General features: G+C 40.9%; 2 protein-coding genes across 4 annotated transcripts in view; both read right to left on the bottom strand.

Annotated features, from left to right (window-relative positions):
- Nucleotides 1-427: 427 nt before the first annotated feature.
- Nucleotides 428-11,275, bottom strand: LOC139593016 (cell cycle control protein 50C-like). Its single transcript, XM_071433570.1, has 7 exons — nt 10,473-11,275; nt 9,595-9,705; nt 8,356-8,457; nt 6,883-6,973; nt 3,709-3,846; nt 2,462-2,671; nt 428-1,702 (listed from the first exon to the last, which is right to left on the bottom strand). The coding sequence occupies exons 1-7, from the start codon at nt 10,683-10,685 to the stop codon at nt 1,512-1,514; spliced, it is 1,056 nt and encodes a 351-aa protein (XP_071289671.1). The 5' UTR covers nt 10,686-11,275; the 3' UTR covers nt 428-1,511.
- A 137-nt stretch (nt 11,276-11,412) lies between these two features.
- Nucleotides 11,413-15,864, bottom strand: part of CMSS1 (cms1 ribosomal small subunit homolog) — a 227,246-nt gene continuing 222,794 nt past the window's right edge. For all 3 annotated transcript variants that reach the window (XM_071433567.1, XM_071433568.1, XM_071433569.1), the window contains one exon: nt 11,413-12,082. In XM_071433567.1, the coding sequence (XP_071289668.1) occupies nt 11,999-12,082 (84 nt within the window). In that variant the 3' untranslated portion in view covers nt 11,413-11,998. The remainder of the gene's footprint in view (nt 12,083-15,864) is intronic.

Here is a 15,864-nt window from a genome sequence, read left to right as displayed (position 1 = left end):
CTTCCACAGCTCCTGACAGATCCAGGTGCAAGGTGCAGTTTCTGCAGCTTCAGGATGGAGGTGACTGGCCCTGAGCAGGAAGAGCAGAGGGGACAGGAACCTTTCCCGGCCAGCACAAAGCACTGGTGGGGCAGGACTGTCCTCCCAGGCTGGGCTGGGAATAGAGCAGCTTCCCTTCTGCTGCTCATGGCTCAGCTTCAAAGCAGAACTTCAAGGAAACTGCACCTTCTGTGCTGCAAACCCCTCCAGCAGGGGCCATCTGTCACAGGTCACCGCATGCCCAGCCCCAGACACTCTCAAATGCAGATGCCTTGACAGTGGCTTGCAGGCTCCCAGTGCTACATCCCTTTCTCCTGCTCCAATCTGTGATTTCTTTCTTGTTCTAGTGATAAGGCCTTTTAGGAGAGAGGCAAGGCACACAAAATACTTATGAAAGTAATTGAAGGTGTTTTATTCCACTTGCACTTTTACAACAGAAAAACTAGTTTAAAAAATTCACACCTACCATGGTATGCTTGACCTAAATTCTTCAGTGCTGTTCCTTCATTTTGTGAGACTAGAAATAATTCCTAAATGTGTAAAATATTAAACATGAAACATAAAAATTGACGAACCTGTTCAAGAACTGCAGTGTTCACTTTAAATTGATGGATTTTCTGGTGCTTTGTTTTTTATTGACAATAAATTACCATTCTGTGCCATGTAAACTTGTGAACTTTCACATGGGATAGGTAGGAGTGCAATTTTGGCCTAATAGTTAAATTAGGTAGATGGTTTTGTTAAAATATTTTGCATTAAAGGAGCTTTTCATTTAGGATTTCTATGGAACCATAATTTAAAAAATGCAAATAAGTGATTGGATGCCCTCCAGCTCTCAGCTGCTAGATAAATCAAATAAATTTGGTCTAAACAAACTCCGAACTCCTGATAAATGCCCTGTATTCAACCCAAATCAGGTGTCAAACTGGAGTGAATGCACTGGTATAAACTGGTTGTTTTGTCAGCATAGCTGAAAAAGATATATAAAACCCAAGCCAAGCCATTAAGCACATGTACGTGGTCCACAAGCAGATTTTAGCAGTAAGTTCTACCTACTCAAGCTTTTTGTTGGATCAAGACTTCACTTTTTACCCATCCAAAGCTCCATTCCAGTTAAGAGAAATGTTGTCTGAATTATGGGCTGAGTAAGAAATTAATATGGACCCTGACTTCTGGCCAGACATTGGTACCACATAATTTCTTTGCCATTACAATTCTAATCTGCTGTGCTATCTGCTGTTTGAAGCTCATCTCACTACAAGTTTCCAAGGAAACAAATTTAGGCTCACACGTACATTAATGAGAATGGCACCTCAGCTTTCAGATGATGGACTAGCCCTGCCCTTCACTTTGTTTACATTCACCAAACCTGACACTGAAAATGGTCCAGAGCTCAGGGAAAAGACTGAAAGGTCTGTGCTGCACCTTCTTTGTTCACTGCACACTTCTGTCTCTGTTCAGAAAGGTGAACCTTATTGCTTCTGAAAGTATGTTTTCTTTTTCCTGAGCTTTAAGTGGATGCCAGTTATGACAAAACCTGCCAGGGTTGCTGCTGTGCCAGAAACCAGGTAGGCAATTCCCAGGAATGGGTTACTTCCACCACTCCACACCACAGTTGAAAGAATCACATGCTTCCTCCCCTTGAATCTGGTAACAGGGAAATCTGAGAGAAGGATGTTAAGATTTCACTAACAAAGTGTACATTAAATGCTCAAAAAGCTTTCCAAGGCATAAAGAGTTTTGAGGGCTGCATTTGCTGCCAAAACTCCTTTAACTCATTGGTGATGTTTCTGCAATTCTGGATACAAAAACCCAGCTGCTCTTTGGGAGGTGGTAGGCAGCTGGTAGTAAGAAACCCAGTTATTTTAGATACAGTCTTTGTGTGCATGTGGAAATACTTACTTTTCCAAAACATTGTAAATTTCAGATTCATTATTTATAGGACTGCTACTGCATTAATTTGCTATGAAAGCTCAGTTGAAAATGGGCCTTTTGGGAAGCTTATCATGATACTCCACATAGTCTCTGTGAGGGTAAGTGCTCAGCTCTACCTAATATGTTGAAGTCCAGAATGTTATATGAGTTTACCTTTCATCTCTCCCATGGAAGCTTTCAGAATAGAACCATGACAGAACATAACCACATTTCTATCAGCTGAGAAAGAAGAGGAATTTATGGTCATGTTGACATAACTCCTGCTGAAAAAAGGAGTTCTTTAGTCAGCAGAGTTCCCACTGTTGGCTGTGAGGGGACAGATCACCAGCACAAAAGCTCTTGTCAGTCAGGACATGGCCCAAATCCCTCGAGGCTCTCCTGACACAGGGGTGTTCCTCATGGCTTCTTTGCCAGTTGCCCACACAAATCCTATTCACCTCCATGTCACTGTAACTCTCTGGGAGCCTCAGGGAATGTGAAAGGATACTGTAGGAAATCTGGAAGGTGTAATTCCCTGCTGGCAGGCCCTCTGCGAAGCGCCGAACGTGTCTGACGCGCCGGTAGAGATTCCGGAACGTGGCAAAGGCTGACACTCGCATCCAGATAATGAAGTCATCGTTCACATAACCATTGTTCCTCTCATCCTCCTCATCCAACAGGTACACTGGCTTCTGCCAGTAAGGAGGTCTGGCTGTGCCTGGTCACAAAGAGACAAAGCAGGAAAGACACTGTCTGTAAAATCTGTGGTTGCTGAGATTCTGGGCCTCACACAACCAACGTGGAATATGAGCAGTGGTAGATACATGAGACACTGTGCAAAATTATATATATGCCAGATAACAGCATCTCCAAGCATGTCCTCAAACATAAGGACAAATGTGAGGACAAACATGAGGACAAACACTCACCTCAAACATGAATTAACAGTTTAACAGTACCCAGGGGCTGTTACACATTAGAACCTTCAATGCTACACACTAGAACCTTCTCCTTCAAAGGAGAAACAAAGTGACTTGCATAAGTGAAAATACTGTTTATTCTGGATTCTCGTCTCTTCAGCAAGCAATATGTTCTCTATAATGAGGAGCTTGCCTTCATTTTTACACATTAATATATTCCTGTACAACTAGAAAGGAGCCTTTTGCAGCCTAATGGCACAGCCTATGACATTTAGAATCTGTCCCATGAACATGGCTTAGATCATTAGCTCTTGCCTATTGCACCCAGCTCTGATCCACAAGAGGCAGCTTTTAGCCCCAGCTCAATGGAGATCAACCATAACAAGGAAACAGCCCTAGGAAACAAGTCTGAAAGAACTAGTGACAAAGGCAGCCTCTCATGTCTCACAACTGCCCAAGAATCTGCACAGGCATGAGGGAAAGATGGGATGTGCAATTCTCCTTCACAGATATTTTCAAAGGAAAAAAAAAAAAAAAGCAACTGCTTCCTTGCTTTCTCTGGACAGATTAGGCATTACAAGAAAGTATAAAGAAGGGTATTGATGTGGGCTAACTTCAGTCTTCCAAAACCATTTTTTCGTCATTTCTATGGTCAATTAAAAAAGTTAAAAGGTGGTATTTTGGATAAATGTGCCTTCACCCTCTAAACCCTCCTTCTTCAACTTGCTTTCTTGCTATTTCTCCCAAAGGTGATTTTTCTGAGAATGGGAGACATATGAAGGGGGAGATAGGGAAGCCATTAAAAGATAAGGACCACCAGCAGAACCATTCTTACCTGCAAATGCAGAAGAGAGATTGTATGACTCAGGATTGCGAAATTTCACATTTTTATCTGTCCACCAACTGTTTCCAGTCTTCAGCAGTGGCACTTGAATCATAGATGAGTTATAATTGTAAAACAGATCAATAGTATCTGCAGGGAATACAAAAAGCAACATCTCTGAGTCAAAGGCAGTCATTCTAATTGCCAGAATGACTAACAAAAAAAAAGGCACATTGAAGCATCTTTCAAGTGGATAGAAAACCTGAACATCCTGGGCCTGTATGGAGCACTGCACATTTCACAAGAAGAACTAAGGTACCAGAGTCTTAGAACTACTGAAGTTTTAAAGACTGAACATTTCCTATCAATCCCTGTGTATGTTGTGCATGCTTCTCATGTCCATCAGCTCCTGTGGGACTACCTTCTTTGAAAATCACTTTCTGAGCTCTCTAGCTAGTTACAGAAGTTACTGTCCTAGCTAGTTTCTCCTAGAATTTCTTTGACAGTTGTCCCAAAACTTTGCTATACATGATGTGTTTTCAGGGACTAGGGTAGAAATAGAAGCACAATCAAGGGATTCCAGTCCTTTGGAAATAAAAATTCCTTTAGTTTTATGCCAGTTAGAGCTTGCTTACCAACTTGGACACAAACACTTTCTTCAATCAAAAACCATTTAGTTAAAATTTTGCCTAACCATGCTGTCCAGTTTCAGTGGGCGAACAGCACTTGTTTTTATCCATTACTATTTTCCTACATAGATTAGTTTAATATAAGGCAAAACCATTATAGGATGGATTAACAGCTCTGTAAACCCCTAGGCAGTCAATGGGATGATGGGCAGGGACAATCAGATGATACAGGTGGGGAGGGGTTGCCTTTTAGGAGACATGAAAAGCACAACTCAGCTGCATAAGCATCAACGAAAAGATACTTTTTTTTTTGTTTTCTTCTACAAAACCTCTGTTCATGCAGCTCCTTAAAGCTCAGACATAATCTTCTGGGAAATGATAATTTCTCAGAATCTCTGCTGGTCAGAGTGACTCTGAGATAGGTACAAACTTCTTTTTCCCAGCCTGGCCATTGAAGAAGGAGTCAGGATTTTTCTATTCTCATTCTCAAGGTTGTTTATTGTTTCTTATTTATAACATTCTTTCTCCGACCCTCCAAGGTCTGTCTGCCAGGTTGGGTTGAGGCACACTGACCGCCCTTGGGGCGGTGTTATCTTTTTATACTAAAAACTACATGTACTTTATTTACCATAACTTCCCAATACCTATCATCTATGTTAGACAGTGAGTTTCTACCTTAAATCAAGCCAAAAGTGTCACCATCACAGCAGAAGATGGAGGCCAAGAAGAAGAAGAAGGAGAAAGACTGGACACGCCCAGGTTCCTCCATCTTACTTCCTGAACCCCCATTCTAAAAACTCCAAAAATCTATTTTTCACCCTGTGACAAACTAACTATTATTCTACTTAAACTCTCTTGACTTGTAATTCTTCATATAAAGGTGGTAATTTGCTCCATGGGTCAAAATCAAAGGCACAGGGGTCTTGGGCTCTGGGCCAAGGTCTCTGAGGCCCTTGGCAGGGCCTCAAGTCCTCCAGGGCAGCCAGAGGAATTTCCTGGGTTCTGACAATCATTCTGTGGCCCACCACATATCCAGATATTTGTCACCACTTCATTAACAGGAATTGCAATGCTCTGAGCTCTGCCTGCGCAGTTTCTTGTCTTGACTCTCCCTCCCAGGCTCCAGAACAGTGTGGGCTGCACACAGCTGGCTCTGCTGGCCTAGGTCTGAGCCCAGCCCAGTAAATCCCACTTCCAGCAGCAGGTGGGTAAGCAGGCAGATGAAAATCAAATGGATCTAGAAGTTACTGAATGCAACTGGCTTTCACAAGTCCCCTGGTGTAGGTGGTGCAGCTGCTTGGAAAGAGCTGCTGCCTTCTCAAAACCTGCTGCATGGAACAGGTTAAAAAAAGGGTGAGAGCAAGGAGTGGTAGAAACTGGAATACAAAAAAGATGGGGTAGTGGAGAAAAGTCTGTAGTTTTTTGTTGCTTTTCTTTCCAAAGATACTTTCTGAAATCTCTCAAGCGTATTCAGAAATAGATTATGCCCATTAGATTACTACAAAGATCAAATCCAGGATCAAATTAGGACTACGAATGCTTCCAGCATTCTAGAACAAAAATGAAACTGGGTAGATCCAAAGATCCAAAGTAAAGTGGAGAATGTGGAGAGTCCCTCCTTCTAAGCACATGATTGTGGGAAGGCAGAATCTGGGCTCTCCCATCACTGTATAAGAATGTGCTTTTTAGCACATTGTATGGAGAAAATACTCTTTTTCCAACATGGAAGTATGGGGAGATGAAAGTGTTCACATTGTAGATATCAAGCAAAGGCCTCCATGCTAAAGTAAGCAGATGTTAAAGTAGCTATGATCCTATGAGAAGTTTGAACAGAGAAGCAGAGAAGAGTGATGAAGATCCTGTGCTCCTAGGAAGAAGATAATTTCAGATACAGATAATGAGAACCTTTGCCTTTAAATAACTCATCTTTAAAACAGTACCCCATAAGTTGACATGGCCCATAAACACAGCTGTGGGAAAAGTTTGTGGAAAATGGGAGGGATCTCACGATTGCAGATTTCCCCAGGCAGCTGCTATTCGTGGAGAGAGCCAGGATAGAACTGTTTTCTTGTAGAGAAGTCTCCATAACATTAACAAGAGAGACTTCTCTCCCTAAGTGAATGAAGAAAGACTATTCTAGCCAAGAAATCTCAAATTAGCAAACCAAAACCACGACACCCTCCTTCTAAGAATGTGATTGTGAGGAGGGAGAATCTGGGCTCTCCCATCACTGTACAGGAATGTGCTTTTTAGCAAGGAAGTACACCAAATCTACTGTATCCTTGTTCCTTATTTCAAGAGGGCCTAAATTCCTCACTCCTACTGTACACTCACATGGAAGAGGGCCTTAGAAAATGAGAAATCTCCCTGAGTTTCCAAACAAGGGCCAAGTTACTAACAGTAGGAAGCAGAGCCTCACGTTCACCAGAGCAGCACCACCAAATAAAGCCTTTTATGGGAGAAAGTGGAGGCCTTGCAGTAGCAGGTCTGCCCTGGCCTGGGGAAGGGAATAGTGTGAAGAGGGAGTCAGGAAGGGGCAGAGGAAGGTCCCACGTACCATTGAACATGCTGTTGGCAATGGCCCCGCACGGCGCCATCGGGGTCCCGTTCCTGTAGGTGCTGAAGGGCGCGCAGTAGCTCCTCTGGATCTGCATTCAAGGTCACACAACAATCAGGCACAGACCCAGGGTTTGCTTTTAACTGGTGTCCTCCCATGCCTTCTTCTGAAAAGCCACTGAACAATTAAGTCTCCAGTACCTTTTGGTCACATTAGAGAGACAGCAAATGAATGGGTCTGTAGCTCAGGAACACCTTCCATATCTAGGCACAGAAACTTAAGGTCTTCACCAAATTCTGCTGCCGACTTGCAAGCTCCAGTCTACAAAAAACAGGTCTGGGGATCTGCTATTGTAAAATGGCTACAACTGAAAATGTTCCAGTGAAGCCCTGGCATACCCTAGAACACCTTATTTTACCTTCTTTTTAATTCTGACCTGGGATGAATTAGTGCTGGAGAACAGCAGATGTAGTTGGCCAAATTACTGCAAGTCAACAAGGCCAAATCTTGATGTATGAAGATACAGAATGAAAACCAGAAGTCCCCCTCAGCTTTACTACATCATTCCTACCCCATTTTATAAGAAACTATAAATCTTCAGGTTTCAGCATAGAAACATTTTCAAGTAACTTCAATGCTGATTGGCACAAAAGCAAAAAGCAGCTGCATCTTTATGCAAACAAACAAGCTGACAGGACACTTGCAGAGTTTTAAGAAGCATTTTATAGAAATGAGGAACATGTCTTGAGAGTTGTAAGAAGCATTTTAGAGAAACAATAGATTACCATGGCACCATCATATATACTGAAAGGACACGTGGACTATGTGTATATTAAGAAATGCTACTTTTAAGCCCAAAAAAATATGCTTTAGATTTTTAAGTAAAAACCTGAATGCCATGATTGCATTCTCCAGTTTCCTTATGCAGGTCTGCTGCAGGTGATGCTGTGTACTCCCTCTTTAGATATCTGAATTGCATACTTAGAATGCTACATGATATCACTTATTTCAGAACTAACCTTTTCCTGCTCCTTGCCTGCTTCCAAAGACCAATGGCAAAACTAAAGACTTAGAATAACTCAATTCCCTAGCCCTAGCTAGGGAATAATTCAGTTCCCTAGCACAGTTTAAAACACTTCTGGCTAAGAAGACTGACAACACAAGAAGGAAAAGCTTTCTGTATATGTATTTGAAAAAGACAATGTATTTGTAATCAGCACTACAAGGTGTAGATTTGAGAACTGCAACACAGGACTGACATATTTTATTTACCCCCCACCCCCTTCAACCTTCCTCTCTTACTAACTTATTAGGCATAATAGCCCCAATAAGCATAAAAGCCATGACCAAACACCGAAAATCTGTACTTTATTATTCCCTAGAGGCACTTAAACACACTTATGGTTCTCCATATGGTCAAAGGCACACCTGGTGGAAGTGCTGCTGATCTCACAACAGAAAAAGAAAACTTACATTTACATTTCGGCCCAACAGCTGCGCGTCACTTCTTGATTTCACATACCGACGGTGGTTTTGATAGAAGTTTTGCAGACCATAGTACATAAAAACATCACCCTAGAATCCAAGGATAAATCCCTTCAATAAGGAGAGCTCATGAAGGCAATGAGAAATCTTATTACTTAGTAAAAAAGGGGGGAAGAGAGTACTCATATTAAAATGTCTGTAACTACACCCTAAGCAATACAGCAGTCATGGGCTAGAATCTAATCTTTACCCTAACTGTAGGATTTTATGTTTTGGCACAAAATTAAACATAATTTAAATCACCAAACAAAACCTAAAATAAAAATGCCTGATAATTATTTTACTCAAGATGGCATGGCTGGCCATGAACTTGCAATGACTATGAATCATATTGCAGAGACAGACACTCATTTTCCATTAAAGAACATGCACAAAAACCTTCACATTCAAAGAAGAATGCTGGGCAGGCAAATCATGCATGAAGGGTAATTATGCAACTATAAAAAACCCATTACTCAGTTAAATTAACTTCTCATCTCAAACATCACTGTAATCTGGAGAATTACAAAGTATTTTAACAGCCTTCTCAATACTGAAGAATCCTAAAGTGACTTTAAATTACACTGTCATTTTAAGGGATCATTTATTCAGTACTAAGTATAAAATCTCTTTGGCAGAACATGAAGCATTTTAACAGTCTCAATAACACGACCTGGTAGTTTAAGGAAGGAAATTAAGGATATTTTTTCCAAAAGAAACTTCAGAATCACATTGCTAGACTTGAATTATTTCAAAGACCTTGGGGATTAGCAGCACAACTCTTGTAAAAATGACTACAGGGGTCTACTTATGTAAAGTGGTCAGAGCTTCAGATTTCCTTCTCACTTGAGAGCTTAGGAGGGCAGCAACAACCAATCCCGGGCCAAGGGCAAGCCTTTGCCTCTGACTCAGAGAGAGACAGAGAGAGGTCACCTCCACAATCAAATACCATTTCCTCCACCCCCTTCTCCTTGGGCATCTCCCAGTCAAGGGGCCTGGTCTTGATTATTAATACCAAAATGAACAACAAAGGCTAAAGTGTAAAATTTTGAGCATTACATGTTCTGAAAAAGTACAAAGCAAATTTAGCCAGGAGCTCTACAGAACAGAATTACTGTCTTCTCTCATTTAGGGATATAAGTAACAGGTGGTACTCAGCAACCTGAGTTGGTTTTTGCACCCACTTACCAATATATCTTCCTTTAGCGTGAAATTAATAGAACAGTGGCATTCCTTATTCCAGTTAGAGGAATTTTCACGGAGCTTTGAACAATCTGAGCATTTATCTGAATAATCTATCTGTCAGAAAAGTGAACAAGGAAATATATTGTCATAAAGAACATGCTCATAGGAAAAGGTTAGTGGTTTATGTCCAAGGCTTCTCAGAGCTGTTCTCTTTTAAGTGACCCTGGACTGCCAAAAACACTGTTGAAAATGAAGAGGCAGAGTGAGGATTTGGCCTCATGAACAATCACAAAATTTATCCCTATTTTAAAGCTGGTTTAAAGCCTTTTGGTGACTGTTGCAGAACTGTCACGTCTGCTCCTCAGCAAAGGAGTGCTGAGTGAAGTACACTTCTGCAGCTTGGGCTGGCTGACCAAGTAATGCTGGACAAATCCCCACATGCATCATGTGCTCAGTGTTGGCTCCAAACAGGAGTCTATTCACAACACCACATGTCTGAATAACCTTTTCTGCAGGAGGGATTTAAACATTAGGGCTCTCTGTATTTCAAGCTTTTGCCCAACAAACATGAATGTTCTTATAGTGTCAAACACTCTGTGAGGGATTTGCTTATTTCCCTTCAAAACCCCAGAAGATAATGACAACATTTTGGCAGTAATTATCACCCATATTTCAGATATTACCACCCAGTGCTCTGATTTTATTGATGACCAACTGCCTCTGAAGATTTTCACAGGAATACCAGCTGCTGGACACATGTCCAAGGCATAAAGCCATTGCTATCATCTTTACTCAAAAGCAAAAACTCAAAGCCTTTTCTCTGCAAACCTGGCCTGGTTTCTACTTTACAGAATATCAAAGAACACCACTCCCAAACCAACCTGTATTTCTCTGACGCTGTTTGCAGACAGGACAAGGCAGACTCCCACAGTGAGGCAGAATGCCCCTGTCAGAAAGAAGCTGGAGAGCACAGATGCAATGGTGAGCTGGGGCTTCCAAGCTGGCAGCCTCTGCTGTTTGAATGCACTGTTATCTGGACACCTGGAAGGCTGGGCTTCTCCTTCTCTGGGAATAACACTTGTCTTGTTTTTCATTTTCTTCTTGGTAAGAGAAAGGAGGTATATCCTTGTGCTGGAGAATGTTTCAGCTGAAATACTGTCTTTATTGTTAGGAGACTGTATTCGTTGTTCAAACTTGCATTATGGTGAGGAATTACTTATTAACTAGATCTCTCTCTTCCTTGTTTTCTGTACTTGTGCCTGGATCCCCATGATCAGCTTGTACCAACCAAGTGATTGTGTACTTTGATCAGGGTGTCCAGTTCATTCCTCCTGGAAAAGCTTACATATATTTTTCCTGCTCCACAGCTCATTAGAATTTGTTATGACTTATTCCTTTGCAGGGATACTGGCAGCTATACTGGGATTTCTGTGTAATTTCAGATGCATTATTTCCTCTCCCTTCACTTCCATAGCTGCCCAGCTAACAGGCATGGCATACAAGGAAAGGAGTTCTACTCCAGTTGCACTGGATTCCACTGGGTAGGACTGCAGGTGCTGAGACAGCACTGCACAGAGAACATGGCTTTGGAAGACCAAACCAATTTTCTTTACCTATTACATTCATTGCTATTGACTGAGATGCAATTAAAGGTTGTAAAAAGGTTGTGTATTCTTTATCATAGAAGGACAACTCATTTTTAAAATATCCAATTTGGATCAATGGCTTCCCTAGATACTGATGATTTCCTTATCTCTATTGATCTTGTTCTCTGAAAAAGAATCCATCCATTCCCTACTACCTGCAATAACAAAAGAATAACCCAGAGATCACCTCATTTTAATTTAAATGGACAAACATAAGAATACTTTTTGCACACTTCAACAGTTTAACCAAAATAAAATCTCAGTATAATGTACAGATAATTTATCATGTAAGAGCAAAAAGCAGCATTTGGTTAGCTCCAGAACAGACAGGTGAAAAATACCTTTTCAACATGTTACTGAAATTCATACAACTTTTTCAAAGACCCCCCAAGAGCAAGTAGATTACCACTCTCACGAGAGAAATACATGTCTCATTTGGGACAGCACAGGGAGGGAACAGAAAACTGAGCTGTGCAAAAACTTTCACACCCATATTTGCTCATCTTCAAAGTCTTACTTGTGACATGTAGTAGTACATCTAGCAGGTGAAAGCTGTGTAACTCTGATTTCAGTATGACATTGTTCCTGCAATAAAAATAATACTAGAACTACAAACAAAACTTCTGGGCTTTTATTAAAAGAAAACTCAGAAAAAGTTGCAATGTGCCTTCTGTATCGTGACCTCTGAAAAGTCAAAATTCAGTTGCAGGCAGGATAATAGTAAAATGCAGCTGCAAATTACTTCCTTGTTGGTAAACTCATTAAAAGAGTCCCAGCTTCACAGATCCATCTCTGCACAGCTTTATAATACTCTTCTCCAGTAGGTCAATTGTTTCTTTCTTTATCTGAAGAAAACAAAAATCAGAGAAAGCATAAGAAGTTACTGATAATGATACCATTATTTATTTACTCAGGCACCTTACTATAGGACTAGAAATTAAAGAAGAGATTCCTACACAAGGTCCTATAGAACATTTCCAGTTTTTAAAAGACACATCATTTGCCCTGCAGCTCTGAAGTCCTATTTCACATGGCTACAGAAAGGTTGTCATTGGCAGAGTTGATAAAGCACACCACAGCAAAAGGCCCATCCTGGGCTGCAGAATCCCTACAGAACTTTCCAGACTGGCATAAAGCAGATCAAGGACAGTGCAAGAGGCACAGCCCTGTCTGTGTCTGAGACACCTGAATGAAAGTGAGCATGAAGGTCAGGTCTGCCTGTGCTGCAATACAAAGTACCTTGGTTTATGACACTGATATGGCCATGGCTTATGGCTTATCTAAAGAGAAAACAAATGTAATACAGAATAAATATTGACTACATACTTCAGAAGGAACACAAGATTCTTTATCATCATGCTTAGTCCAGAGTTTCCTTATAGCTCCCTCTTACCACCTACAAATCCCTTGTTTGCAGGTTTTCTCTCAGGATTATATTCTTTCATGCCTCCACTTTGCAGAGGAATAAATGATGTAAGAAAGTCCAGCCAGCCTCAACTTCAAACTGGATGTGCTACACGAAGGTGAACACAGTTGTCTTTCTATCACAAGTCCTTTTCTCACAAACCTTTTATTTTCATGACATATGCAACTTAAACTTAACATATTTTCAAATTTACTGAAGGCTTGGTGTGTGTATTGTTTGCAGACAATACAGTATTGGGTTTTGTTGAAAGGAAGCTTGTCCTTTGGTCAGATCAAATAGTATACAATCCATTTTTATTTACACCTTTATGCTTTACTTCAATTCCAGTGTGCCAAGACAAAGTCTGATACACTCATTCACTCCTCCTGTGGTTTCTTTGAGAGCTTTCATCTCCTCTCTCCATTGTTTGGGATGAATGAAGTGGGAGACACAGGAACAGAGAATGAAAAAATCCAGCAACATTAACTAATGAGATGCTGAGGGAGCTGACAGAGCAGAGGATCGGGGCACCATCCCTTGTGTGGATATGATGGCATACAGAACTGCCAGGTGGGATGATCCATGTGTTTTAAAATTCATATATTTATTAGAATATAAATATAATATTATAATAATTATATTCTACTATAATATTCTAATATATTATTAGAATATAAATATAATGCTGTGTACATAATTCTCCACTGAACATCAGGTGACTACCAAAACAGCAAGTACAATGGACATGTGCTTCCAGTTGTTCTTGCTTTCTGGTTTAAAAACAATGAAATTCAGCAATGTTGCACCTTAAGTATGCAAAGAAATGATTGATAATTGAGGTTTGCTCTGAAAATAGGCCAGTATGCTGAGTTTCTAACTTGAAGTGTACAATTTTGCCTCCATAATTAAAACAGGTGGAAGAAATTAGTACATCATACAGCCTATTCTAAAAATTGCCTTTGCTACTGTATTTCCTCTCTTTGAGACAGCTTATGAGTATTCCAAGCATGTATTTGACATTTTTCTATACAATGAGAAAGGCTGATTAGGACTGTATTCCATATTTGAAGCCCACAAGTTGCTAGAACATCCCATTGGTTTATATGTGATGTTAAAATATCACCAAAACATTATTTGGGTGTCTTTCGCTTTTGACATTCCTTATACACAACTTTAAGGAATCTGCCTAATGTCTGCAGTGGGATAAATACCTGCAAAATACTCCACTTATAAAGCCCAAGATGTTAAAAACCTTCCTTTATGATGTGTTCCATGAGCCAAAAGCAGTTTGAAGACTTTTCTGTAATTATATATTCACTATTCTGTAATCACACACAAATATCTATTGCTTATCCTAACACAATATATGATGGTCCAGTGTTCTTACTTACCCAGATTTAACTTGAACTAAGCTTTAAATTTTTATGCTAAGACAGCCTTAGGATTTTGCCTTCATAAAACAGACTTGGAGTCACAACTTTAGGCCTATATTTCTAGACACACAGAACTACCATGATGCTGCCTACAGTGAGCTGAAAGGTATACTAGAGGTTTGCAATAGCCCAAAATGAAACAGTGGCAACATAATCTTCATTTTTTGGAGGTGGATCACCTATGATTTACTTTATTGATGTTGACTTCAGATGATTTAAAAAATCCATCCCACTGCCATCAACACCTTTTGTATTGCCCGTGATTTTGTACTGTACTGTCTGTGATTTCATGTTTTCTGTTCTTTAAAAAACTTACAGGTAAGTGCAAGCACCATACAAAAAAAGCCTTACGTATTATACAAAAAAAGCCTTATGTATTAGCCACAAGAGGGAGCCTCCTTGCCACCAAAAAAGCAAAGGCAGAGGTTTTTTTTGCTACTTCATTTCTTCAATGTATTTTTTTAGTTTTGTTTTGTGTATGTGGGGCTGTAAAATGCAGCACATTCAAATACTTAGATAAGCACATAGATGGATTAATGACCGATAATTTGTTTCACTTGTGAAATTTGCTTCACTTTGTTTCACTTAATGTTTATGTGCAAAAGCATATGCAATCTTTTTAAATGTTTATATGCAATCTTTTCCCTGGAGATTCCTGCCATGTATGGGCCTTCTTTAAATGCACAAAACCTCAAGACGCTGTGCAGGAAATTGGGAGCTTTCTAACAAGCATTAATGGAGGAAACTGCCTCTTCATCTGGCTAGAAATAGGTGATGCTCCACAACATACTGTAAACACAGCTTGTTACAGCAATAAATAGAAAAGCTGGATTACAGATCTGGAAGGAACTGGGAATTATCTTAGAAAGAGTGTACAAGTGATGGATGGATCTAAGTTGTTTGTACCCTACTTCTTGTCAAAAGAAACAAAAAAGAAAAAAAAAAAGACAAGAAAGAAAAGAAAAACCCATGAGAACTGTCTGTAGATTTACTCATGTGATGTTATCTTGCTCTCAGGTGGAGAAACATAGACATTTGGCCATAGTTTTGTTTAGTTTTTGAGGAAACTTTTCACTGAATCACAGTATATGCTGAGTTGGAAGTGACCCAGAAGGATCAAGTCCAAATCTTGGCCCTGCAGAGGACACCCCAAGAGTCACATTCTGTGCCTGGGAGCATTGTCCAGACACTCCTTGAAGTCTGTCAGGCTGGTGCTGTGCCCACTTCCCTGGGGAGCCTGTTCCAGTGTCCAACCACCCTCTGGATCAAAAACCTAATATCCAACTGAAACCTCCCCTGATACAACTTCAGGCCACTCCCACAAGTCCTGTCCCTGGTCACCACAGAGCAGAGATCAGTGTCCCTCCTCTCACCCTCACAAGGAATTTGTGACTGCAGTGAGGTCTGTCCTCAGCCTCCTCTTCTCCAGCCCGTGACCTCAGCCCCTCCTCATAGGGCTTCCCCTCAAGGACCTTCTCCATCCTCATGACCCTACTTTGGACACTCTCTAACAGCTTTATACCCTCCTTATGTTGTGACCAGAGCTATACACAATATTCCAGGTGAGGCCAGCCCAGCTCAGAGCAGAGCAGGACAATCCCCTCCCCTGCCCAGCTGTGATGGTGTCCCCGATGCCCCCAGGACAGGGTTGGCCCTCCTGGCTCCAGGGCACTGCTGGCTCAGATTCAACTTTCCATCATCCAGGACCTCCAGGTCCCTTTCCATGGTGCTGCTTTCCACTGTCTCATTCCCCAGTCTGTCTGTACATCCAGGGCTGCCCCATTCCAGG

Source organism: Agelaius tricolor, unplaced genomic scaffold (genome assembly GCF_023055355.1).
Source record: "Agelaius tricolor isolate 1412-34295 unplaced genomic scaffold, bAgeTri1.0.p SCAF_9, whole genome shotgun sequence".
In the NCBI taxonomy this organism is placed as follows: domain Eukaryota; kingdom Metazoa; phylum Chordata; class Aves; order Passeriformes; family Icteridae; genus Agelaius; species Agelaius tricolor.
The sequence above is the reverse complement of the archived record's forward strand: the minus strand, read 5'-3'. Positions and strand labels throughout refer to the sequence as shown.